This window comes from Notothenia coriiceps, unplaced genomic scaffold (assembly GCF_000735185.1).
Source record: "Notothenia coriiceps isolate Sejong01 unplaced genomic scaffold, NC01 NC01_scaffold00024667, whole genome shotgun sequence".
Lineage (NCBI taxonomy): Eukaryota > Metazoa > Chordata > Actinopteri > Perciformes > Nototheniidae > Notothenia > Notothenia coriiceps.
Window position 1 is genome coordinate 2,772,020 of NW_011357368.1, and position 26,321 is coordinate 2,798,340.

The 26,321-nt window shown below is 40.9% G+C and overlaps 1 protein-coding gene across 1 annotated transcript in view; it reads left to right on the forward strand.

Moving 5' to 3' along the window:
* Positions 1 to 4,582, forward strand: part of LOC104955416 (protein bassoon-like) — a 26,405-nt gene extending 21,823 nt beyond the window's left edge. Inside the window, exon 3 of the mRNA XM_010782742.1 lies at positions 4,457 to 4,582. Within this exon, the coding sequence (XP_010781044.1) occupies positions 4,457 to 4,582 (126 nt within the window). The remainder of the gene's footprint in view (positions 1 to 4,456) is intronic.
* The last annotated feature ends 21,739 nt before the right edge of the window (positions 4,583 to 26,321 follow it).

The window sequence follows — 26,321 nt, forward strand, 5'->3', positions numbered from 1 at the left end:
ATTCATATATATAAAATGTTTGCGCGCTTGATATACATTGCTGACTTCTGAAGTCAAAACAAACACATTTATACCCCAAGTGTTTTGTTTGTGGAGTCTTACACATCATCGTATCACCGCTCCTATTAGATATTCATATCTGGAATATCAACAGGAACATATTCACTCTATAAGACACACTATAAGACGAGCAATTTATGACTTTTTAAATATAATAACATCGATAAAACACATAAGCAGAGACAATGTACTATTCACCAATGCCACCGATCTACACATCACTATCAACACATCCCGAAACCCCTGTCAGTGTTTGTATGTGTTTCTTTCTACTCTGTGTCTCTCTCATCTGCTGTGGGTCTGCGTCTACCGGCTGGGAGCAATCTCCAATCAACACAGCTGCAACTCTGCTCGTCAGCCCCCTCACTGCAAGCCTGGCAGCCTGCAACATACAAAATAACACTGCAAGGTATTGAGTTCGCAGTACAACGAGTTTGTTGCGTGCAGCTCCCAACACTTTTCATAACACCAGCTATTCTTTTGACAAACTACACAACTGACAGCAATTAACCTACACACAGTCAGAGAATTATTATTGTCTCTCCTCCCAGTAGAGGATATCCAATAGAGCACTTATACTATCCACACGACCAACCAAACCAGCAGGGTCCGTCTCGAACCTACACATTCATATCACCACTTCCAAGCGCTGGAAAAACTGTTTCCCTCTTGCCGTTCCTGCCCAAATAAGGACTGAGCCAATTACACTCTACATCATCACCAACTCCCCGCTTTTCTAATAACCAATAAATGTTATCTTTTCTACACACAGCTCTAAATTCGTGGGTAAGTAACCTATTTTACATAGCTCTTAGAGTACAAAATCACGAAGAGTATAAAAAGACATCAATAAAGCATACTAAATCGTAATACCGGAACAGTGGTCAGTCACTTACCCAGGGATTTCTGAGTTGGAACAATTAAAGGGAATATTATGTCTTTATGTTCAAATAATTTAAATCATATTTTAGTAAATGGTTACCATAAGAACATTTGCATATATTTATTTAACATAAACCCATATTACCCCCTCTCTAAAAATAAACATTCTGAGCAACATAAAAAAATCTAACTTTGCAGCTGAAAATGTTTTAAGACGGGTAGGAGCATAATGTTGCTAAAATGTTATCAAAAAAGATTTAAGAATGTTATTTAGAGAAGTTTATCCTACCTTTCAGAAGAACATTCTGAGGGAACCAAAATAAAAGCTTTCTGGCGAAAACGTTATAAGAAAAGAGTAGGGCATACATGTTCTAAAAATGTTATCAAACATTTTAAGAATGTTTTAGAGAACGCTATCCCCTAACCTTTCAGAAGAACATTCTGGGAACCAAAATAAAAGCTTCTGCCTGAAAACGTTTATAAAGAATAGTAGGGCCTAATGTTCCAACAATGTTTCAAAAACATTTTAAAGAAGGGTTTATCACCAATTAAATGTAAGAATGTTTTTGAGAGCGTTAATCCAACTTTCAGAAGAACATTCTGGGAACCAAACAAAAACTTCCCTCTGAAAACGTTTTAAGAATAGAGAGGGCAATAATGTTCTAACAATGTGTAACGACGAGACGCCTTACTTGAGGCTCAATGTGGATATAATCATTGTACTGTGTGGGGTATACTTGACGACAACTTTCTGTTCCCCATGTATGTTTGCTGATTGGTGTGCTGAGGGGGCCCTGGGTGTCTCTCTCACCCCCTCACCTGTGTCTATATTGGCTCCGCCCCTTCCCTGTGTTAATTGCTTCCCATCACCTGTGTCTATTAAGTCTTGTTGTATTTAAGTGCTGTTTCTTTTAGAGTGGTGGTGTGTGTGAGATCCTGGTGGCTGCAGGATGGGCTCGCGAAGAACAGCAGCAGGATTGAGAGTGTGTCGTGAACTTTGTGCACATTGTTTTATAATGCCACGTCGGGTTATATTTTTGGACTTATCTGCTCTGCAATCCTTGCTTGGTCGGGCCGCTCAACAAGTCAGTCTCACACACATGTTATCCCAAACATTTTAAGAATGTTTTTAGAGAACGTTATCCTACCTTTCAGAAGAACGTTCTGAGAACCAAACAAAAACTTCCCGCTGAAAACCTTCCTAGAACAATGACTGTAACTTTCTCAGAATGTTTTTAGAACCAACAATTTCTAGCTGGGATGTCACTGCTGTGGAAGCACTTTGGAAATGATGTACGCGCAGCGGAGCAGGTCACGCGCACCTGACACAATTTGTTGTTTGTATTTTTCGCTCCGTTCTCTTTTTTGAATAGAGGGTGCATAACATTCAACTGCCCCGAAGATCCCGACGCGAAGCCTAAAGGGTAAACACACCAGGTTTACTAATCTACCCGCACAATTTGTCTCTGGTGTCGGAATGTCTCGCTATGTGTTACGATTGGGTGGAAAAGGTAGGACCCAAATGCAGAATTAACGAAAAGCGAGCTTTATTAAAATAATAAAAGCTGTGGCAAAAAAGGCAGTATCCAAAATATCCAAAAAAACAAACGAGCAGCACAAGGAACACGGACCGTGGAATAACATGGAGGGGAAACAATGAACCGACATGGAACACAGGGGAAGACTAGACTAAATACACAGAAGGGTAATCACAGGACAAGACACAGCTGGGCAGGGGAGGGAGAAACACAAGGGCAACAGGTGAATACAATGAGACAATCAGACACACCAGGGAAACTAACGACAGGGAGGAGGACCAGACAAAACACAAGGAGGAAGACAAAACACCGAATGAACAGACGTACAAAACCCATAACCAGACAGACAACACTAAAACCGTGACATAAACCTAGGAGTGTGACACAAAAAATATGTTCTTGGCTAGCAGAATCTGAAGAATCAGACATGTGTTGGAGGTAAAGATTAAAGAAAGAGGAAAGTTAGACCGTTTTACAGGCGTTTCTCGGGGGGGGAAGAGTGACCTGCTAACAGAGTTTGATTAATTGATTAAAGATTTTAATTTTCTGCTTTGATTCAATTCCTTTGATGATTCGAACAGCCCCATGAGGCAGTCATCACGTTGATGGCATTTCACCAAAGGGTGTCCGCACTCTTCCAAGAGGAATAGGCCGATAACACATCTATCCACCAAGTAGCCAGGCTGACGTGTTTGCAGAGGTATAAGAGTACAAATGAGTTGTATCACCCCCACCTCAAAGAGTCTTATCACACGGGGACAGCACCCGGTCCGCCATTTAAAAGCCTCCTCCGGCCAGTCTCTCCCTCTCCATCAACCACCGCGCTCCCTTATCTCCGACATGTTCCGCCCTTCCGTGTGTGCATGTGTGATAGGGGTGGACATCCGTTGCGTCTGCAACGGAGTGTGTTTCGAAGGGGCCAGATGATCAAATGTGTGTGTAAAGACTGCGGCTGTGTCCTTAAACGACTCCCCTCAGCTGACAGGTGGTTGACTAACTGATGTGACAAGACTTTCCTCCAAAGAAAATATACGAGGGCATCAGACATCTCAGAAAATGTCCAATAACAGCATCTGTTTATGTAAAGCAACAATGCCGATAGTGGCTGTAGAAAGTTTGACTCAAGACAATGGACTTTAACACAGGGAACCACAAGAAGATGTCCAACTGTATAGAAGTCTATGAGAAAAGGAACCAACTCGTAACTTTCCTAATGAGATTTCCGTCTTGATTTCTCTTTCTTCCATACAGTATCTTGGTAATTTTGTAAGCTATGCTCATATTAAGACTAAAATATAAAATAAAGAAGGGTATGCTTTAGGCTGTTGCTATATTTGAATCTATACTTTGCTACCATGGTGTTGTCCAGGTTGGGTGTGTCTGTGTTTTTGTTATAGAACTGAAACCTTTTTACAGTGTGTTTTTCGATTACCTAAAACCATTTTCCTGAGCATTCCATCCAACCCATCTCTAAAAAAAATTCAAAGTATTTTTTCTCAGTACAGGTGCATTCTGTATGTCTGTCTTTCCATCTGTAGGCCTCTGTGAGTGCCAGCTTAAGGCATTAATCATTTAAAGCAGCTCATTATAAATTCCTGCGCCTGTACTCCTGGGCTTGCAACTGCACTGTGTGTGTATGCATGCATTTGCACATGCATGTATGTTTGTGAGCTGACTAAAGTAAGCCTGTGTCTGGATGTTTATACATTAATTTAAGTGAGCATATGTGCTTGTGTGTCTTATTGTGTGTGTGTCTTACTGTCGACTGAGTTTGTGCGCGTGTGTCCAGGTGTGCGCTGCCTGCCTGGAGGCTCTCTGCTGCTTGGCTCTCATGGTTAATGCATGTGGAGAAAGAATTCTAGTCCCCACAGTTTTCTCCCTTTCTGCCCCCCCCACCCACCCTACTTCCCCAGAATAGACCTGATCCTCACTGCTCATTCAAAAAGATAACTCCCATTCCTCCCCCGTTTCTGCAGCACACCTCAGAAGAGGAATCAGGAAACCATGGAGCGCAAGAGAAAGAGAGAGATAAGGTGAGAGAGAAAGGGCAGGAAGATAAGAGGTGGGAAAAAAGGGGAGGAGGGAGTGATAAGGACACATGAGGGCATATATTAAAGGTAAGGTGAGGGGCAGGAGCAGAAAGAGGTACAACAGAGAGGAGCAAAAGTCTACTTTTAAAAAGACAGCAGAGAAACTCCCTCAGATATCTGATCAAATATTGTACAAACACTAAGGTTAGAAACACTGTCCAAGTCAAATTCTAGGAGTTCTGTGATACGGACACAGGCCAAATAGAAGCAAATGGTGGGTTCCAAACAGGTCTGATAATTATGGCAGGATTCGACTCTCATTTTAAGGCCCGTACGAAATCTACACTAAGGTTGGATTCCCAAAAGCTGAAACATGAACCATAGCAATTCAATTAATGAAATTAGCATGTTTGCGGTGGGAAGCCAGTGAGGGATGTTGTCATTGTTGCTACATTAGTGACTCCAGCTGGTTTGTCTGGCCCCCCCAACAAGAGAAAGAGGAATTGACACAAGAAACATTTGAAGACAGAACAAGAGGACAACAAAGAGCCAGATGTTTATGATTACCAATGTGAGCAAACACATTGTAATATGTTATTTAAATATTCAAAAATTAGTGTATTCTGTATGTGCAGGAATATTCAACACCAGATGATACTAATCCAAGCTCACCTGATGGTGAAATTATTACATTGCTATTTAAACCAAAATCCTTCTCAAGCATTCAAAGTCAAAGACACTGTCTGATAATTATGAGACAGTGTTGTTGTACTTGAACTCATTTTGACTCTGGTCAAACTCGCTCTTTTCCTGTCTCTCCGGGTAGTTTCCTCTGCCAGGAGAACTCGGCTCGCCAGGGCCAGGTTAGAGGTGCAGAACAGGCAGAGGTCACACACAGGCATCCATTGGGCAGCTATCACTGTGATACCTCTGCTGGGCTTATTGAGAGATAATCCTTACTGGCCGTACAGTGACACACACAGGCACAGTTTCCCAAAATCCATATCTGCTATTTCAAGGGATACATATTCCACTACACAAAGAGGACTGTATACATGTACATTGGCATAGTGGTTTCCCTAGTTGACACTAAATATCCAAAAACATGGCATTTGGCTGATGCGTCTCTCTAAAGCACCTTAAGTGTGTCCAACCTTTGTCCAACCCTAACCCTAAACAATGTTATTTGCAAAGAAAACAATTAAATAACCAGTCCAGAGGGAGTTGGTAAGGCAGAGAAGCATAAACTAAATGTGTTTACTGTAGATATTTAACCTTCCTTGTGTCAGGATCCCATTATCATGCAGTGATAAACCCCAAATAAGCTAAGCTAAATAACTGCAGTTCAAGGGCGTTCACATTTTGCTTCCTCGTTGCATTAAAAGCCTTCAAGGTAACAGTTAGCCCGCTAACTATCCATAAATTGTTGCATTAGGTTACGTTTACGAGCTGTTGGCTTTTAGCTGACCACAAGCAAAGTGATTTGAAGGGTCTGGTGCCGTGTTGGCTATTAGCCTACCACAGATTAGCCTGTTGGCAGCAACCACATGCACTGGTAAGATTGTGTAATGATTTTGTTAAACTCAATGTCTGGGCACAATTGTTCATATTGATGCTATACTGTATAAGTGAATAAATGTCCATCATTGGACTGCTTTTGATGCTCTGTACTAGCCAAACATAACACTAGAGGGTTATTTGAAAAATGTAGACTTACGCCAATGTTGTTTCCAAAAGTTAAAAAAAGAATGGCTGTATCCACCCAGTGATACGCCCAGATCTACTTCAAAATGTAATTGGTTTTCCGTTGGCCCATGCTACAGCCTTGCACCAAGTTTAATGAAAATTTGGCAAATAGTTTGTACTCTCTTGATGCTGACACACTACAAACCAACAAATGATCAAACCAATAAACTAAGCTGCAAACATAGGCTACTTAGCTTACGTGTTATGCTGTGGCTGATTTGTATGACTAATCATGTTTCTGTTGGCATGCAGTGCGTGTCCTCTTGTGACTTCCATATTGCCGTTGCCACCACAGTCCCTCCCATTGGATTTCTCCCAACACTCCCACAGAGCTTCACACATGGAAACATACAGCCATACCCGCATTCATTATAGAAACAGTGACCTTCACCGTAGATTACTTGGTTTCCGTGGAGACAGCCGTGTTCGCCTGTCATGGTGTGTAAACTATTAATGGCCAGAAGCAAGAAAAGTAGAGGGAATGGTGTAAAGGTGTCAGGGAGGAATGGCAGGAAGACAAATAAGAGGAAATAGGATAACCCAAAAAAGGTGCAAAGGACAAAGTGGAAATAGAAGAATGTCAAGTGGAGTGGGGAATTAATAAACTAAAAAAAGAAAGAGTGTTATTAATTGGTAAGAATAGGGCAGTAACACAGGCAGGTTGAGAGGTGTTATTCCTACTGAGGCATCTCAGGGTCAGTACCAGTCTCATAAAGAGGTAGTCCTTTAAGATTGCCTTAAGACTATTTAAAGTCAGATAATGGTTTTGTGCATATATTTGTGATTTTTTAATAGTTGAAATAGCAGAATAGCCTTTTAATTCAACCTATTGGCCAGTCATGAAATCTTGTACATTTACTTTTCTAAAGGTGTGCCGCAGGTCTTTCTTTTACTATTGGAGTAAGCAGTACCTAGAGTGCCTCGCTTCACAGGTGGATATTTTTTAAGTAAAACAATATGGTTGTTTTTTTGTGAGATTTATCACAATTTTAGCGCCTGCTGACAAAACAGTAGCACAATTGTTAGCGGTAAATGATATACATATGTAGCTACAGCAGAAGCAGGACATGCCAACTAATACTGCAGTATACATTCACTTCTCTTTTGGGGGTCAAGGTCAGAACAAAATGTTGCTTCTCCATTTTGAATGTTACCTCATCACAATACAAAAATGTAAAATATACCTAGGGTGGCTGACGGCCTTCATAGGAAGAGATTTAAGAAAAGCAGTAAAAAGCTGCTAGAAGATAGACAAACGAAGACGGATGGACTTCGAAGTGATGCCAAAGTTGTGCGTTTTCAGTTGGATTGTTAATTAACCACATTGATCACTCCCAACTAATGATCCAGATGAATCTTTTCATTGACCCTCTCACTATCAGTACAGAACAATAACATATGGGTTGTGGTGGGGAATCGTCCTCTGGTTTATACTGCTCTACAGCAAATGTGAGTTCTAACAAGGATAGCGTTTTGTTGCATTCTGACCAAATATACATGTGCAAATGTGTGTCAGTGCACACATATGGGTATTCACATACAGCATGCACATATTTTTTGATTTATTCATATTGTGTATGAGTCTCCATGTGTGTGAATGTGTGTGTGTGCCTGTCCTCTGAGCTGCATCTGGAGGCTTTCAAATAGGATTTTTGCTGCTTGGCGGAGGTTTATGCCGACGCTGGGGCTTTTGATTCGCCGCCTGCTCACGGACAGCCATGCATGACAGACTGCCTCCTCTACCGGAGAGAGAGAGAGAGAGAGAGAGAGAGAGAGAGAGAGAGAGAGAGAGAGAGAGAGAGAGAGCGAGAGAGACTGAGACTGAGACTGAGACTGAGCAGATGGAGAAAGTGAGATGCAGACAGAGAGGAGGAGGAAAGGTAGAGGGTGTTAGAACGCTTCGAATGAGGGAACAAGGAAAGATGGAAGGATTTTTCCAACAGTGTTTTGAATATGCTTTCCCCACATTTCAGCAAAGTTATGAGGTGTTTACTTTCACAACTTAAAATACAACTTAATTGCATGTCAGGATTCAGGCAATCGCTTTATATTGTCACTGGCAGCGACAAACCACTAATGACTTATACAGTAAATTATTTGAGACTGCTTTTTCTGGTCTATTTCAACTAAGCCACTGTTTGTGCTACTCAATTAGGATTACTGTTATTGGTAGGAAGCTTCCCGGCAGTTCAAACTGTGTGAAAGAGTGTGCCAATAATAATGTGCAGTGTAACAGGACGACTCCTTTACAGAACTCTAATACATTTGGCTTGGTTTCAGCTATCCTGGAGCTATTGAGTTAGGACTTCCTCAAGAGCCATTTAGTTAGCAATTCATAATATGATTGTAACATTTGGAGGAAAATACTGTAAATGCTGCTTTTCTGTTGTGTATAAATGTAATGTTATAATGATGGAAAAGGTTAGGTGTAATATTGAAAAATTAAACACATCTTGCCTTCTGTTTCCAATCTAAATATAGTATAAGGCCTGATAATTTATTCTGAAACTTCACGCGAGTAGTACAAAAAAGGAAAAGCGGAAGACAAAGGAGCAGTGATGAGCTATCCACTATATTTATCTCAGTTAGGTGTCGTCTGGATAATCATCATTATCCTCCGTCTGCGGTGATAAAAATATATCCTCTCAGTAGGTCAAGGTGGTCGTGTGCGTCATTAGGGAGAACAAATCCATTGTTGTTGGTCTTTAGCAGCGACCGCTTTCCTTCTTCTGGAGGGGAAACTGCCATTAGGGTGATAAATGTAAGTGGTAATTACTAAAGTGTCATTTCTGTAACCTGTATCATTAGCATTATTATTATTGTTATTATTATCAGCAGGACTGCGTTAAGGAATAGGAGTGACAGTGAGAGGGCTGAACTTGAGATTGTCTAACAACCGAGTCTGCAACTATTTATACTTTAAATACAAATGTGTGTCTGTTTATTTATGGTCATTATGCATCTCTTCCTGTTTGGTAAGTGTCTCTTTCAAGGGTTAGCTTGTGCCTGTTATGCCCTTCTATGGTGGCTGACAGGGGCAAATGCGCTACAACGGCCCAAAACATTACGATACACTTTTTTGTTTTGAGCTTCTTTCTGCATTTTTTTATTTGGAGTGTTCTGTAAAACATGCACATGTGTTGGCAAGTTTCTGAAGATGTTTCTTTATTTGTTTTGGCACATTTGTGTTTTTTAAATATGCGTCGTTTGTGAAAGTGCAGTGTCAGCCACCGTACCCTTTTGTAATAACAGTTCATTTAAACTCTGTTATTGAAAACACTGTTAATAGTCTAATGTTGTAGACTGCAGTCTAGCTTTTAAAGAGCTTTCAGCCTCAACTCGCAGACTCCACTAATAAAGACTGCAAGACGTGTTTGACAGCCTCAAAAAAATGTATGTGAAGTTAATATTTGTTTGACTATTTTTTCCTTTGTGAAATTGTGTTTGTTTGAACAACATCCTCAATGGGTTATATTTTTATATTTTAGCCTTGAGTATATCATTTTTATAATCTTTTGCTGAAAAAAACAAAAGCTCCCCATTTTTTCATTTGTATAAGCTTATTGTTTCCTTGATTGCTCCCAGGTGGAAGTCTAATAGTGTGTGCATAAGGCATCAGCAAAAACCATGTAGAGTAAAGGTAATGACGTTGAAATTGCCCTTTGCAGTGTGCGTGTGCGTGTGCGTGTGCGTGTGTGCGTGTGTGTGTGTGTGTGTGTGTGTGTGTGTGTGTGTGTGTGTGTGTGTGTGTGTGTGTGTGTGTGAGAGAGAGAGACCTACAGCTGCCTGTGAGGTTTAATTTGCCGTGATGAAGTAAAGCAGTAGCTCCAAAGTGAAATGATCTGGAATGTTCTCCATACCAGACGTCAGCGGCGGTGATAAGCTTCCTCGGCCGTATCATCATGAATCTGTTTATATTCGTGTTCCTGTCTGTCACCTCTGCCTTGTTTTTCTAAACCCTGTTCCTTCACTTCCTCCTGTTTCATCTCTGCCTTCTGCTGATTTGTTTCTCACTTCTCCTCTCTCGCAGTATCGTCTCTACCGTTTTCTCACACTGTAACACCTTCTCTGTCTCTCTTATGCATTCACACAAAGTTTGAAAGTCAGAAGGCAAATCAAAGTGAGAGATTCAAGGGGACAACTGTGACAGAACTGACAACCTGACAAAACACTCATGTCACAAATACTGTAGATATAATGGTGTGCCCCACATGTCCAAGTGACATTTACATCCAAATAATTTCTAACAGCAAATATGTTTAGAAAGAATTGTAATGGCACATGATGTTTTTTATAATGCCATAGAAATATATGTTTAAATCATTTTGCAATGTCGCAAAAATGGTCTCATTGAACCTGCGAAAACCTTTTTATTTATGTTTAAACAATAAAAGCTTGTATATAAAGATAGGTAATACAATGTGGGAAAACAAGAGCATCAAGTTGTTTCAGAAAATGGAATCATGACTCTCGTAACTATACCTTGAGGAGGGGTGAGGTCAAAATGCACAGCCAGACTCATTCACAGTACTTCAAATAACAACATTTTGTAATCAGCGTCTAATAAAAATGCACAAGGATCCTTTAACGTTTCAGACGCATGAAGCTTTCATTTAACTTCAATTTAAACCCATCCACGGCAATGTAAAACACTCGGAATAAGTGCTTATGAAGTCAGGAGACTAGAAAGAAAAGTGCACAAAGAGCCATGTTCGTATCTGGTGTGCAACCAAAACTCAAAGTGGAGTTTGAGCTAACACTTGATACTTACTACAAACCAAATTGTAACTCTATCAAACCAATAGCTTTGAATTTACAACGTTAACCAGGTGTTGAAAACTGTTACGATACTGGCTACTTAGTGCATTTAAAAGTCCTGAACAAGCATTGGTATGTAAAATGTTGCCGTTTAATTATTACCAACAGTCAATTTTGATTTCTTCTAATTGAGTCAACATTTCTTAAACTTCAATATGTCCTTTATGCAGTTACCAAGAAGATCAAAGTCCTCTTAATGATACTGTGATCAACTAGTAATTGTAACTCAAACCACACTTCATTAACTGCATTTTTCTCGCTGTGAAACATAGCCATATCTTTACAATAGCGGTGTAAGATCAAAAGTGTCAGTAGCTCATCGGACCTGAAGCAGTTAGGAATGGATACATGGAGAGATGGTGGAGAAGTTGCAGGAAATAGAGTTGCAGTGGATGGTTGGAGAGGTTTGTTTTCCCCACCCTTTTGCTCTCTCTCTTTGCTTCATCATGTTATAAAGAAGACCTGAGTAAATCTATCCATATGAGGAAAATCCAAAATAATTCCTTTAAATATTTGAAGAAATACAAATCTAGTATTTAAATAAAATTAATACTCAATGGCCTAAGGGACCAGTGTAAGCATCTTACATTTGAACATAATGAAATCTTAGTATAACAAAGCTCTTAGTCATGGTTGCCCCTTAACTGCCCACTCATTATTGAATGCTTTAAATGTGTGTGTGTGTGTGTGTGTGTGTGTGTGTGTGTGTGTGTGTGTGTGTGTGTGTGTGTGTGTGTGTGTGTGTGGTACTGAAACGGACACATTTGCATAAATGTGGGACAGGCAAGATATGAGAGGAGGGAACAGAAAAGCTCAAATCTGCAGATTTCTCCAGGAAACTAATTAATCCGGCTCGCAAACACACATTTACACATACACATTTCTATTAGCAGCCCTACGTGCACGCTGAGTCTAAAATTAGCACGCAGTCTGTTGAACAACAACCACGCTTCAGGGAGGAAGACATGCTGCCAGAAGGAGAAGATGACAAACGGCTCAGAGACAATGGAGAGACGCAGTTAGCCAAGACCAAGTCGGCTTTACAAGAAATATCATCCAGCGTTAAATATTTTGTAACTTCCGTGAAAGACGAATTAGCGAAAGACTGCTGGCCTCATTTTCATAAAACTTGGTGGGAGGGTTTATAATGCTTTGTTCTTAGGTATTAACTGGGTATTAACTAGGTATTAACTGTACACTTCTGGTCAGGGAAGTTGTGGCTCATCTGCTGTAGTGTACTGCAGCTGCTCAAAAGGTCATTTCCCGTGCAATCATCCATGTAAAGGGGAATACAAACAACTGTCTATTTTACCCATGGATTACAGCACAAGCCTACCGAACAAAGGTGCAGCTGCCAACAGTGTCAGGGGCTGCCCTAGCCATTCACCTAAATAAGGGCACTCAAAGGGAGACACCAATCAACTAGGGTCAACCCAAAATGACCACAAGGAAACCAAAAACAAGGCTACAGAGAGACAGAGACTCACAATGACTAAGAAAAGTGGAAAAAACAAGCACCAAGAACCAATGTAATGCAAATGTGTATGAGAGGTATTAGGGCCTTTTGGAAAGCTGTGCTCAAGGGCCCATTGTCTCACAGTCCAGCCTTTTAACCACTTGCTTTCCAATTTGCAGCATATTCATAAAATCGCTAGAATACCAAGCTCATGAAACGTTTAACATTTGCATGGTGAAACATTGTCTGGTACGCAGGTATGATATGTTTGAAGCATTAAAGAAATGTAGCTTTTATAGAAACAAAAGTTTCTTTAGTTGTTGTCTTTTAAATGGAAAAGTGATGAGTAAATGCATTTTATGGGCATTGTATAGTGAATTCAAGACCTTGCTATGATCTTTTAGAATTGCCTTTTTTTTTCTCACTTTGTTGTCCGTATATAGACAGAGGTAAAGTTTCCATTTACACTGCGCCGCCCACTGAAGGCACTTTGGATAAAAGCTTTCACGAAATGGCATGCATTACATTCCTCTCACTAAAGGCTTATAAAGTCACTTTTATCATCAGATTTGCAACAAGGTTCACACTGTTGCTGAATAAATTAAAGCTGTAGGAATTTGAACGATTTTAGAGGCTTTTCATGGGGTTTTTCATCTCTGAGACTGAAACCAAATTAATCTAAGGTTTTCATAAATCAAGAGATTTAGTCGACAACAACAGGGCATCATTTAGAAAGGCCTCCTTTAGGCTTGTTAGGCTGTGTTTCGAAAAAATGTAAACTTCTTCTGTTCAATTATATAAGGGTTTTTATGGAAAAAATGTGCTTCAAGGTAAGATATTCTAAACTCGGTCAACTTCATGATCAAACCTAATTAAATCCTCTCCTATTAAGCTAATTAGATATGCTCAGTTGCTACCTTGCCTTTAACCTTTACCTTGAAATGCATCTGGCCATTCTTTGCTGGAGCAACACACGACATACAGTACAATTTCAAAGCAAATGCAAATAATTTGAATCCTAACATGAGCTGCTCGGGGGCAGAAATATCTTGCACACTCAACAAGCTACAGTTTATGTTTTAGTTGTAACATTAGTTTTACATTGTAATGCTATGTCTTATTGTTGCACTAATGTTAAACATTGGGCTAAAGACTAGAACAATGTTAGGAGAGCCAGCTAATAAAGCTCATTAGTAGGGTTGTCGTCAAAAATGTCTATACAAACTAGGATTTATCCAACTTGCAGTAATCGCAATATTAGGTAATAGGCAAAATATGTGAAAATATTATGGTGCTGCAGATAAGTCCCAGGTTTACAAAAAGTATTCAACATACTTAATAAAAAAGAATGTTTGTCAAAGATCCTCTTAAAAAAAAAAAAAGACATTCCTGTTATGTCATAAATCATATACAATATTATATAGAGAGTAATTGCAATTATTTAGTTGTTTTTATAATCATGCAGCGCAACTATTTAGCCTGTTGACCTACAAATATTGTAACTGCCTGTATATTTAATTATTTATATTAGAACTAAGGGTCAGTTCTGCCTTGAAAGTGACCGAAAAAATGTTGTCCTGCTGTTATGTTCTCATGCAGGTGAGGGAAAATGTGAAAATGATTGCTTTTTTACCTCCAGATGTTTATTTGTGAGTTGAGAGGGGGAGTGATACTGAACAGCTGTAGTGCAACACATTTAAAAACATGGTTGATCTTTGAAATATGTTTGCATATCCAGAACAGTTGAATGAGGTGACAACCTGCAACCAGTCCAGACCTAATTTGTACTCCTATTATTCAGATATGAGACACCACAGTGAGCTTTTCAGCATCTTTCCCAGGTGTACTTTTTCAAGGATTGAATAACTCATATAAATGAGTTGCAAATACATGGCGTGTGGGTGTTTCAATATCCCTCATCCTTATTCAAAAGAGCTGCTACACTCAGGGTTTATCCTTTTAAGGTGCAAAACTGACAATGCTAGCACACAGCTCACATCACGCACAAAAACATCAAACGAAAAAGGGGTTCATCTGGTTTATTCCAAGATGCTACTTAAACATAAAAAATGCTACCTGCAATTTTGTGGAAGACGTTTCCAAATCACATACAATTCTAGAGTCCAAAATAGAAGTAATTTTAAGTAAACTGACTCAAAGCTTAAACTGCTAATTAGCTCTATCATAATGATAGATGTTGTCTTTTTAGAACAGGGACAACATTTAAAGGATTATGGAAAAACAGCATTCCTGATTATATGAAAACTTGTTGGAAGAGTGTAGTCTGGGCCAAGGAAGAACCATTACATTTGGGACGGGATCTAAATCACACATCATTTTTCCTCTATTAAAATGACCTTGGCGCAGATCTGCACACCCCAAATGCCTTTCCAGTTAAACATTTGAAATAGAAATCCTGACCTTATGATGGTGCCCGATGAAAAGTGAATGGATCACAAAAGTTATTACAATTCATCCGGTGGGGAACATTAATATCTCAATGTTTCAACAACAATTTCACTCGAAACCATACATTTTAAACCCCATAGTGGCGCTTGAGAAAACTTCAGGGGACCAGGTTAGTAGCATTCATCCTCTCTGCGAAATTGGGTCAAAGTGGCTATCTGCAGATTGGGGAATCTTTTTGAAATACATTTTTTTAGTAAAAAGGACACTTAGTGGGCAATAAAGATCTGAATGAGATTGAAATTACTTTGGGATGTCGAGTCATTCACTCTTTTTTTATCAATGATGATTTGCCCAACCCTAGCACCTAAATGTGAGGTGTTACTATGCCTTTTTCCCTCTTTGAGAGGCCTTTTAATAAATTATTTATTTCTAATCATGTTTTGATGCATTTGATGAGTTGTCAAGAAAATGTCATTATGCATTTTCTTTTCCAGGGCAAAAATAAATCATTTATTAATATCTTACTCTGCTCAGTAACTTTTATTTGTAGGTTTTATTACTCTATTCAATTTTAGCTTGTTTAATTTAATTTCTTTGGCTTTTTTCATGTATTTAAATGTATTATGTGTTTGTGCTATGTCCTAATGTTTTTTGAAAAACACTTTGCCTTGTGCTTGAATTGTGTAACATTAATAAGATTGCCTTGCCTTGCCTATAGCTGAATATCTAATTGTATTTTCTTTCCAAATACATGGCAGGATCCACAAATCACCTTTATATACAGCAATAAGGTAGATTCCAAACCTATAACACCCTAGAATGTATTTTCCAATAAACGCATAGGAACTTTGAGGTAGGACTTCAAACCAACATTGGGGTCATGATTGCAGGGGATTCAGGAACTTAAGTCCTTAGAAATGTCTTAAATTCAATGTTATAAGTGGTAAGCTTCTAACTGTATGTGAGGGTAGTTGGTGATCAGTTAACTACAATGATGTAAAGCCCTATCATATGATACCATCATCTACAGTAGGTATATTTCAGTGCAAAACAACAAATTAAATTGCTAACCATTAGGTGGCAAAGGTCAATTAGTGGCCTCAAAGCCATGATATCTATAAGGCACCCTCCCTGAGTGTACATTACATGTTACTTGTTAGGTACATAACCTATAACCCCTCTCTGATCCTCCTCTTTGGTCAGATAATTGATGTCACTCTCCAGGTTCAGTCTCCGTAGTATTATCTGATGCTAAAGGTGTCAGAACGAAACAAGAAACGGATGCTGGCAGGTGTTATTAGATTACCAGAGCAGAGTGCCATCGATTAAATATAATAATGATGTGTGATTCTTCACTGAACAGCGTAGTCCACACACAGCTGTAAAGAGACTGCAGAAATATTAACAAAATGTGCATAAAAGATCTAAGCAACTATTGCTACTTTTATGAAAAAAATGTATCTGTTTTTTGACTCACAGGATATTCTTTTTCCAATCAAGTTAAAATTGCTGAAAAATGAAGATGAAATTTTGTTTTTCATCGCATTAAAGTCTATAGGTTTGACTTTATGCTTGTTAAGTATTCATAATGAAACATACCTGACCCATTTCAATACAATAATCTCTTTAGCTTGCCTGGCTAACTCTGATACATGTTATCTGATGCAAATAGAATCAGAGCTTAATACAAACAAGCCTGGCCCTGCTTATTAGATTACCGTACATTGATTAGCTGCGATAATAATGGATAATGTTCAGTTTACGTATTAATCCATCGCTGCAGACACAACAAGAATGGAGCTCTGCCACATAGAGCTGAGGAAAGCGGGTGTTAGAGGACAGTTTGTGGCATTAAAAATCAAGGTATTTATGGATATTTGTTATCCTAAGAGGGTGAATAACACAATTCTATCGCACATTCCCATAAAATGTTGACTTTAAAGCCAACACTGTGAACATGAACTTTTCAAATTGTTAGTAGATATCCTGACAAAAGGATACAAATACATGTAGGAGGTGTTTCTTTCAAGTTATTGTACCCAGTGAAGTATATAACCTAATATGGCATGCTTATGTGTATTCATCTCATATATCCGCAGTGAAAAGTCACCCTAATGTTAACTGCATTATAAAATAACAAGGTTTGCAGGGTGCTGCTGTTGATTACATTATCAGGACCGAGGGAATACTCATTAGCTAGGACAATAATGGAGAAGAGAGTAAATGATAATAGGAATAGGGAGCTAATCCGAGCTAATTCATAATTTATGGGAAGACAAACAATAGCAGGAGCAGAGTATTAATCTGGACAAAATGGAGGAGTTAAAATGCAGCTTTGTGTTCGATGCACATTTGTGTGTTTCAATCTTGTAGATTTAAATAATTTTTGGGGAAAATATTTAATCAAGCATGGAGTACCCTTTCATATAATTAACGTGCAAAAGGGATGTTTTTTTTTTATTAAATAAGGTGGTGGTTATATTCTGCGCTGTTGTGTTGCATTTCACGTTGTGTTTTCCATTATGCCCTACAGGAAATCCCTGCGGGTTCCTTCAGTTAATTAACATCACAATTTATTGCTCGGGCTTCTTGCATGAATTATGTTGAGCCAAGTGGGGCTGTCTATATGTGTGTTTTGTGTGGGCGTTTGACATATATGCACTAGATAGTGTGGTGTGTGTGTTTGTGTGTGTGTGTGTGTGTGTGTGTGTGTGTGTGTGTGTGTGTGTGTGTGTGTGTGTGTGTGTGTGTGTTAATCTATCACAAGTGCAGTCCAAATCCCTTACTCAGGAGCTTATCAACTCTTCCGTCCTTCCACTTCATTAGCATTATCCACCGTTATCAGCCTGTACTACTCAATCTCTGTCTTGCACTCCCACACACACACACACACACACACACACACACACACACACACACACACACACACACACACACACACGTACAAACGTGTACCTGAGCAGAGATCAAAGCTCGGTCTTAAAGATGATCCTGAGCCAGACAGAAGCTGCATACGTACCGCAGGAACATTTAAAATCACATCGAGTAAAAGAATGACATAGACTTACTCAAATAACTCTCTAATGCTTTTTGGCAACTGACCTATTGTTTATTCCTTTCACTTGAGTTTCAAAGAAAAGTTGCTCAGGTAAGGCAAGGCAAGGCAAGTTTATTTATATAGCACCTTTCAACACAAGGCAATTCAAAGTGCTTTACATAAAAGAAAGACATTAAGAGCATTAAGAAATAGTGCAGCAGAAACACATTATAAAATGGCATTTAAAAACAGTCATTAAAAAACAAAGATAATAAAATAAACATTAAAACAAAAAATACATGGATAAAAGTTACAGTGCAGTTTAAGATATGAAGAGCTTAAGATATAAATAGTTCAATTAAAAGCAGCGGCAAAAAGAACAGTCTTCAGCCTGGATTTAAAAGTAGTCAGAGTTGCAGCGGACCTGCAGGTTTCTGGGAAAACTCCCAGAAACCTGCAGGTCCGCTGCAACTCTGACTACTTTTAAATCCAGGCTGAAGACTGTTCTTTTTGCCGCTGCTTTTAATTGAACTATTTATATCTTNGTGTGTGTGTGTGTGTGTGTGTGTGTGTGTGTGTGTGGTGTGTGTGTGTGTGTGCTGTGTGGTGTGTTCAGCTGTCAGCTGTCAGTGTCAGTGTCATTACTTTGCCAACCCTCCCAATTTTCGCCGTGAGACTCCCGATTTTCATTGCCCTCTCCGGTTTCCTCCGGGGGTCATATTTCTCCCGCCAATTTCTCCCGATTCTGACAAAATCATGATTTTACTCACGACTTGTTTTCACTCGCCGACTGTTAATACAGCTACAACCATTGTTGGTTCCATGGTAGCCGTGTCTCTTAAGCAGCCGCGCGCAACTCGAAGTTTGAGAGGGTGAGGAAGAAAACTGCAACAAGAATCGACAACTCCACCCTCTGCTCACTCCTTTTCCTGGCTAAAATAGCAGGTCCAGGGCCCACACATATGCCTGCCATGGTGCTACAGCGCATTGCCCTTACAACTACAATAAGCATGTAAATGTTAATCTACAGCCTCCGGCGATCCACTAGCCCACCGGAATCTTCCAACTGCAGACGCAGCCATCCTCGACAACTACTGTAGGTTCACCTTGGATACGAGTCTAAACAATTCACAGACACCACAAGTCCATGGGCGCTGACAGGGCCGGGCCCTTTGAGCATTCAGATCTGACGACGCTGATTTGGCTGAATTATGTTTTTCGGCTGGCATAAGTATACAGATAGCAACAGTCAGCTTGTTGGCTGCTGCTTGCTTCTGGCTGACCCCTAGATTCCACGCGGTTCCATCTGCGCCGCCGTTACGGGCCTGCGCCTCGGTTTTTGTCCGGCCTCCTCGGCGTCTATACACTACCGGCCGCGTTTCAGAAAGATTCAGAAGCGATGCGTCTTGCCCCTGGGCCGGCGTTCGCAGTTTTTGTTTGATGTTGGGCATATTTCTGGACAGGCTACTGTTGTACAGACAAGTTAATTAATAATTGCTTATATCCCAGTTATAAATGACATGATCAAAGATGCTGTTGTTGTATTTTAGTGCGGTAAAAAAAGATGCCGCATCATCAGTCATAATTATTCTAGTATATATAATTTACACAGTGCCTGAGAACGCTGGCATTTTCTCCTCCTACTTGAAAGACTATGAGGGGATAGGGTCTGCCAAATTAGTTTGTGGTGTGTGTATAATATTATTCATTATATATGCTCTGACCGTTCCACTTCCTGCCCTGCCCCCCGACCTCACGTTACGGCTGCGGACGCGTCAAAAAATAGGGATTCATCCTAATTTTAGAGGAGCCCTTGCGCCGGGGCGCTTCTGGGAGGCTTCGTGCGCGTAACGGCGCCGCATGTGGTTGAATAGCACCCATTGGACTGGACCGCCCATGAGCACCGCGGCGTAGCCGTAACGCCCGGCAGACGGACCGGTGGGAATCTAGGGGTTCAGGGCTCCCTTTCTTACCGCCCGGACGAGAGAGGGTAATTGATACACGCTGTGGCAGGCAGGGAAACATGTGGACTTATCAGTAACTTAGGACATCGTTAAAACAATTCTTAAACAAGATTTTATTGTAGATTATACATTTTACTGATACCAACTATATAATATTTACCTTGTTCATTAAAAATAAAAATAAAAAAAAGATATATTTTTTTAAATATATCTTTTTATTTATTTTTAATTTTTAATGACAATCAAACATGTGGGAAGAGGGGGGGCGGCGCCCCTAGCGCCCCTATTGGCCGGCCGCCACTGCTCTGCGGTCTGGTATCTCCACGGAGAAACCTCTCCTCCTCAGCTCCTGCGCACTGTCGTATGTGCGTGTTCCCGAGTCCCAGTGAATGCGCATCCTGTCGAGAGGAGTCTGGAAACGTATATTTTTCTCCTTTAAGACCCTCTTTATTCCCACGTACGCCTTGCGCTTCAGGACGACCTCCGTTGCATAGTCGTGATTGAACGATAGACGTCGCCCTTCCATCAGTATATTTTTTTCCCGGGCCTTTTTCAGTACCCTTTCTTTGGTGTTAAACTCCAGAGAGTTCACCACTATGGACTTTGGCGGTGCATTATTTTCCGGTTTTCGAACCACAGCTCTATGAGCGCGTTGTATCTGTAGGTTGGTGTCCGGTAAAGCGAGTTCAGTTTTCAAAAGTTGATCCACAAAGTCAGACATGGAGTTACCTTCCTTCTCTACTCCATACATGCGCATATTATTTCTCCTGGATCGACCTTCCAAATCCACCAGTTTCCCCTGCATGGTTCTCTGTTCTTTCATTGATTTAATCAACGCATCTGACATAGCCATGTTTACTGTCTCCACCTCATCGATTCGTTCCTCCACTTCTATCAGCCTAGTTTCGTGGGCCTGGGTTAATGCGGAGTTCGCAGAAAACTAACGGAGCTTTGAGCATCTTCCATCTCCGGTGAATTCTGTCTTTCTAGTTTGTCACCTTTCTTTTGACTTCTAGTTCTCTTTCCCCCTCTCATTCCAATAAAACACATCTATTTGTATATTACTTGGCGAGTTAAGGGGGTTGGTTTCCAATCACTATCGGGAGCTGAAAATTAAGCATCAAACTCACTCGCCTTGCTCACCGGAAGTGTTATGTAGCAATTTTGAATGATTTATGTATTATAGCTTATGTGGAGCGTTGAACTCACCATAATGGCACTTGTGGTGCACTTGTGGTTTTGTTTCTTTAGTCACTCTTTTCTTCATCCCCTCTATCCAACTCACTGTCCTTTCCCATTCCATCCGCCCCTCTCTGAGGGGGAAAGCAGCTTCCTGCCCCTTTGTCCAGCTGGCAGATTGAATAGAAACTCCTGGAAGGATTGGCAGGATTCAGCGCCAGTGAAGAGAGCTGAGAATCCGATCCAAACTGAAGGGAGGAGAGGGGAAGTGCTCCATGCTGCTTCTAATGTGTAACAAGGCCAACTCCCTACAGAGACATTGTTCTTTTGAATTAGAACAAATACATAGAAAAGTATTGAGAGAGCTGAGATCAATTGGATGGAATGGAAAGCGAAGTCCTATAGCTTATACTATAGTGGATCAATGTTTCGCCTTTAAAAGCTTCCAATCAAGAAATGGTTCTGGGAGATAACATCAACATAATAATATACCTCACTACAAGTGTACCCTTAGGGCGCATTCACACCAGCCTTTTATAGTCCGGTTGAATCGAACCCTGGTGCGTTTAGCCGCTTGGTGTGGTTCATTTGGGTCGGTGTGAACACAATCCGAGATCTCTTAAGTGAACTAAACAACCGGACTCTTGTCCGCCAAAATAGGTGGTCTCGGAACGCTTGCTTGCGAACTCTGGAGCTGTTCATTACTGGTGTGAACGCAGTCCGCACCAAAACATAGGAAGCGTAGTATTTACGTATCACAAGAACGCGGATATCTTCAGATCTTTAGCGAAAGAGTCTTTCAAGACATCCGCGGTTGTTTAGTTAAAGAGTAAAGCAGAATTAAGTGTTGAACAGTGTCGTGTAAAGTCAAAATGCTCCGTCAGCTACATAAAAGTAAGAATACCTGTCGTCGGTGAAACGCCCCTCCTTACTGCAGAACGTCTCTCTATATGTGTTATAATGTTTTTTAACGGACGTTGTCTGATTATATAATCATATGCGCGTGCCGCTAGAGTCTGTTGATCTCCAGATTAACAGCAGCATGAGAATAACCTACCGATGCTCCATGGCGGAGGCTCCGGTAGAAATTGCCGGGATTTGCGTTTTTACCCCCTTAATGTCTGACCAATGGTTGAACAGCATTTCCGTGCACTTGACTTGTGTTCAAAGTTTATAGTCTGTTTGAGTTTTGCCTGTGTGAACGCAAACCGAACCTTCTGAAAAATGAAACAATGTAACAAACTGTGGTCTGGTGCGCACCAGAGAAGCGGACTATTAGGTGTGAATGCACCCTTAGAAGTAGTAAACATTATATTTGCACTTCACAAAGGAATCTTACACATGATGCGTTTTTGCATGCTAAAAAAAAATCCAATGTACATGCGCCTATTGTTCAGGGCGGGAGAAGGGCACTACGACTGTGCCCAGAGGAAAGAGAAGTTCAACTTTTCAACTTTTTTGACAGAAAACACAGCCAGGTGGATGATGATTTAGCATCAATTACTGTAGTATTGATACAATAAAACAAAGTCAGCTTGTCCAGAAGCTCCAACTTTGTTTATGTCCACATGGCACAAAAATGCTCAGGAGCTGTGCCATGCAGAGAATCCTGTAAACAGGGCAGCGTTAGAATGATTTGGCACAAAATGTCTGTTTTCTGTAACTTGGTTCTGTGTGTTAATTTTGTCTGTTTAGATCTCTTGTCTTTGTTTCAAAGGAGCTTTTTAGTACAACAGGGCCTTTAAACACTAGCCAAGGCCTGTGAGCGTAGAAGCCTGTAATGTGCTGAATGAGCTTGAACTTCTCGTACTCAGTAGTATTATGTCTATTAACTCGGTATCTGCCTCACTGATCCGTCTGATTGAAAGACTGTTTGCCTGCCTGTCCTGCTGCTCCTGCTGTTGTTGTTGTTGTTTTTGTTGTTGTTGTTCTCTAAGATGTGTGTTTGTGTGTGTGCAAGCTTGTGTGTCTGTCAAGATAAGACCGTCTGACAGGCTTAGGATTGACCGCCTTGCCTACTGACCCTGCAGCAGGAAGTGAATGAAGGGAGGATTTGGTCTAGTTAATCTGAGGGTTTAACCAGATGCAATAATACACACACATTCACTCACACACACACACACACACACACACACACACACACACACACACACACACACACACACACACACACACACACACACACACTCACAAACGCTTCTTCAGTGTGTTGACTAGGGTTTGCAGATTGCCTTATGAAGATGTCCACAGTGAAACATTGCAGTAGGCGGTGATATCGTTGTAAGGGCTGGGTTGTTTTCGTCTTATTGGCTACTCTTATTGGCTTAAGGTGCTGTGAATTAAGTGATTGCACTCACTGTAAGACCGAACAGTACAAGCTTCTTGAAGAATATGGGTTGTTTTAACCCAAACATTTATAAAAGTTTTAATTCACCGCAGCATTTTTCTGGTATGACTATGAACTGATTTTGCTAATTATTGTGTGTATACCAGGTATTCATCCACTTTGGGGTCATATCCGGGGATTGTACTCAAAATGGTTTGTTTACTGAATCTGGTCTGACGTCATCACGTATGTGCTCCGCCCCCGACGCTGCCTTCACTGCTCTCACCATGCGCTCTCACCGATGGCTCTCACCCATGCGTTCATTTTGAGTTCCGCGATTACAGCTCCTCTCATATGAAATCACTCAAACTCAATCTTTCAGAAGTTATACTCTTGGACCAGACGTCTCGAGTCTCACTGCCGCGAATTTGACAGCGCTACTCCTGGTTAAGTTACGCTTCTTGCCTTGGCAACGAGTATCTTAAATGATGAATTTATTAATTTCTGCATCTAATGCACTTAGTGTCGCGATGGCGTGGTTTGATTTGAGCTCTTGTTAAGCGTTAGCCTTTAGATTTAAATATCTGGGCCTCCCTTTGGAAAAATGTATTTAAACCTGCCTAAGCAGTATTTAAATATTGCCTTTGAGGTGTATATCTCAAAGTGGAACGTTTGTGTGCAAAAGTTTCTCTTGGAAAAATTCGAACGGCAAAATGGCGGCAGTTTTTACCAATGGGCTTTCAAGTTAGCTTGCTTTTACAAAACATGCAGAACGCACGGTTTATGGTAACAACGTTAGTGGATAAAATGAATGTGGATCTAGATTAACGTAAATTCCTCTATGCTCGAAGATTGATAAAAACCTGCCAGACATGCATGCCAGTAACAAAAGAGAAGAAAAAAAACTGCCCGCCATTTGCGCGGTTCGAATTTCCAGAGAACTTTTCCAGACATGCCCAGGCGGTAACAAAAGAAGAAAAGCGGCGCCACCTGCCTTCCATTTTATGCCTGAAATAGTGTTTTCTCTGAACATTTTGGGCTGAAAACTTTGCCCCCAACCCAGCTAACCTTCAATGTTTTTTTTCTCTTTTAGAGCAGCCAACTGGCAGATGAGAGGGCCCTTCTTCAACCTGGGTGAAGCCTTGCAGTGGATAAACTGCTAACGCGCTTGGGGGTGTGGGGGGTGCGCTAGTGGGAGCCTGTGGGAGCCACGCAGCAGCGAAAACTGTCTGGTGCGCTTACGACTCTAAGGTGCGCCGCGTTTGGGAGGGGTGGGATTGGTGCTTAGTGTGTGTTAAGATGAGAGGATAAAAACCATCCTTGATTGCAAAGTTAATGCAGACTACCTTGTCGCCCTGCGGCCGCAATGAGATCCATCAATGATGAAGCTACTGTTGGGAAAGGATCCTTGCGAACGCTGGCCTGCCTTGACAACCTCGGGAGTCACAGCGCTGAAAATATTTGTAGATATTACAAGCTATATAATAATTTTTGTGTGCCTTCGTGTCACTGATAACTGTTGCGCATGTGTTTACTCAGATTTAGCATGTCATGTTTCGTTTAATCCCTGCCCTGCCTTCAAGTCCAGCACTATACATTGCTGCGTTACTCTGAATTAAAGTAGTCATTTTTATATTTTGGCCAGAATGTGTGCCAGAGTTTTCACGGATAACGAACCTCAACCTAAAGACCACTTATTACGCGGAGTAGGACTTGGATCGGCATGCTGTTGAGGCTTGTTTTCAGGAAAGAAGGCGGCACGCAAAGGCAAAGCTGTTCTGAAGTTCAGCTCTTCACCGCCTTATGACCTCCACAGGTGAGTCGCGTTAAGGCCTCCTGATGTGTTATTATCATACTTAGAGTGGATTTCTCTTGTGTGTGTTGGGGGGCAGGGGGGTCAGGGCCTGATAGATTTTAGATTTATTATTAAGATACTTGTGTGTTTGGGGAGGAACAGCAGTTGCTGTATTGCACCTTGTTTGTTGCTGCTAATGAGATACAAGGGTGGGATCGCAGACGCCCTCAATTGCCTTCAAAATGGTATTCTCTTCCAGTGCATGGAAGAGCCCTTGTGATATAATCGCTTGGATTGGCTATGCTGCTTTAGCCATCAAAGCTAAACAAAGAATTGTTTTCGCAGTCAAGGATCAAGGTGAAGTCCATAGCCGACGTGCTGCTCTCCTCCCTGTGTTTGCAGCATTCTGCAGAGATGAACACCAGGTTTCTAGATCTGTTTTCGCCAGTCAAGGATTCAAGGTGAAAGTTCCATAGCCGACGTGCCTGGCCGTCTCCGTTCCCTTGGTCTTGCCAGCCGATTTTCTGCGGCATGAGCGATGACTCCAGGTTTCTTTGGGCTTGGGCATTGCTAAGTCAGCCTTATAAAAAAAAACCCCCTGTTTTGTTGAATTGTATTTGACAGCCCGATCATCAAAAAAGTATAGTTTTATCTTATAAATCATTACATTACACTGACACATGACACACATGCATCACACAGACGCACACATAGACTGACATGCATACACACTAGGGATCTGCATCTTCCTATCAGCTGAGGCTCGGATGCGAGGGGCGCAATCTCGATTTACGTTGCCACGATTACGATACATTAACGATACCTTTGAACAACACCAGGCGATGCGATACGAGTACGGATTCACCCCTCGTTGCGGATACAGCTTCGATACGATTTTATTCAACATTATGCCGATTCGGCGATACGATGCCGATTTCAACACGATGGCACAAAATATATGATACTGCGGGTGACTATCAGTAACTTTGGACATTCAGTAAAATTATTGGTTTTACGACAGAGTTGATTTTTTGAATATCTAACTATCTTCTTTTATTATATGCCGCTAGGGCAAATTCAT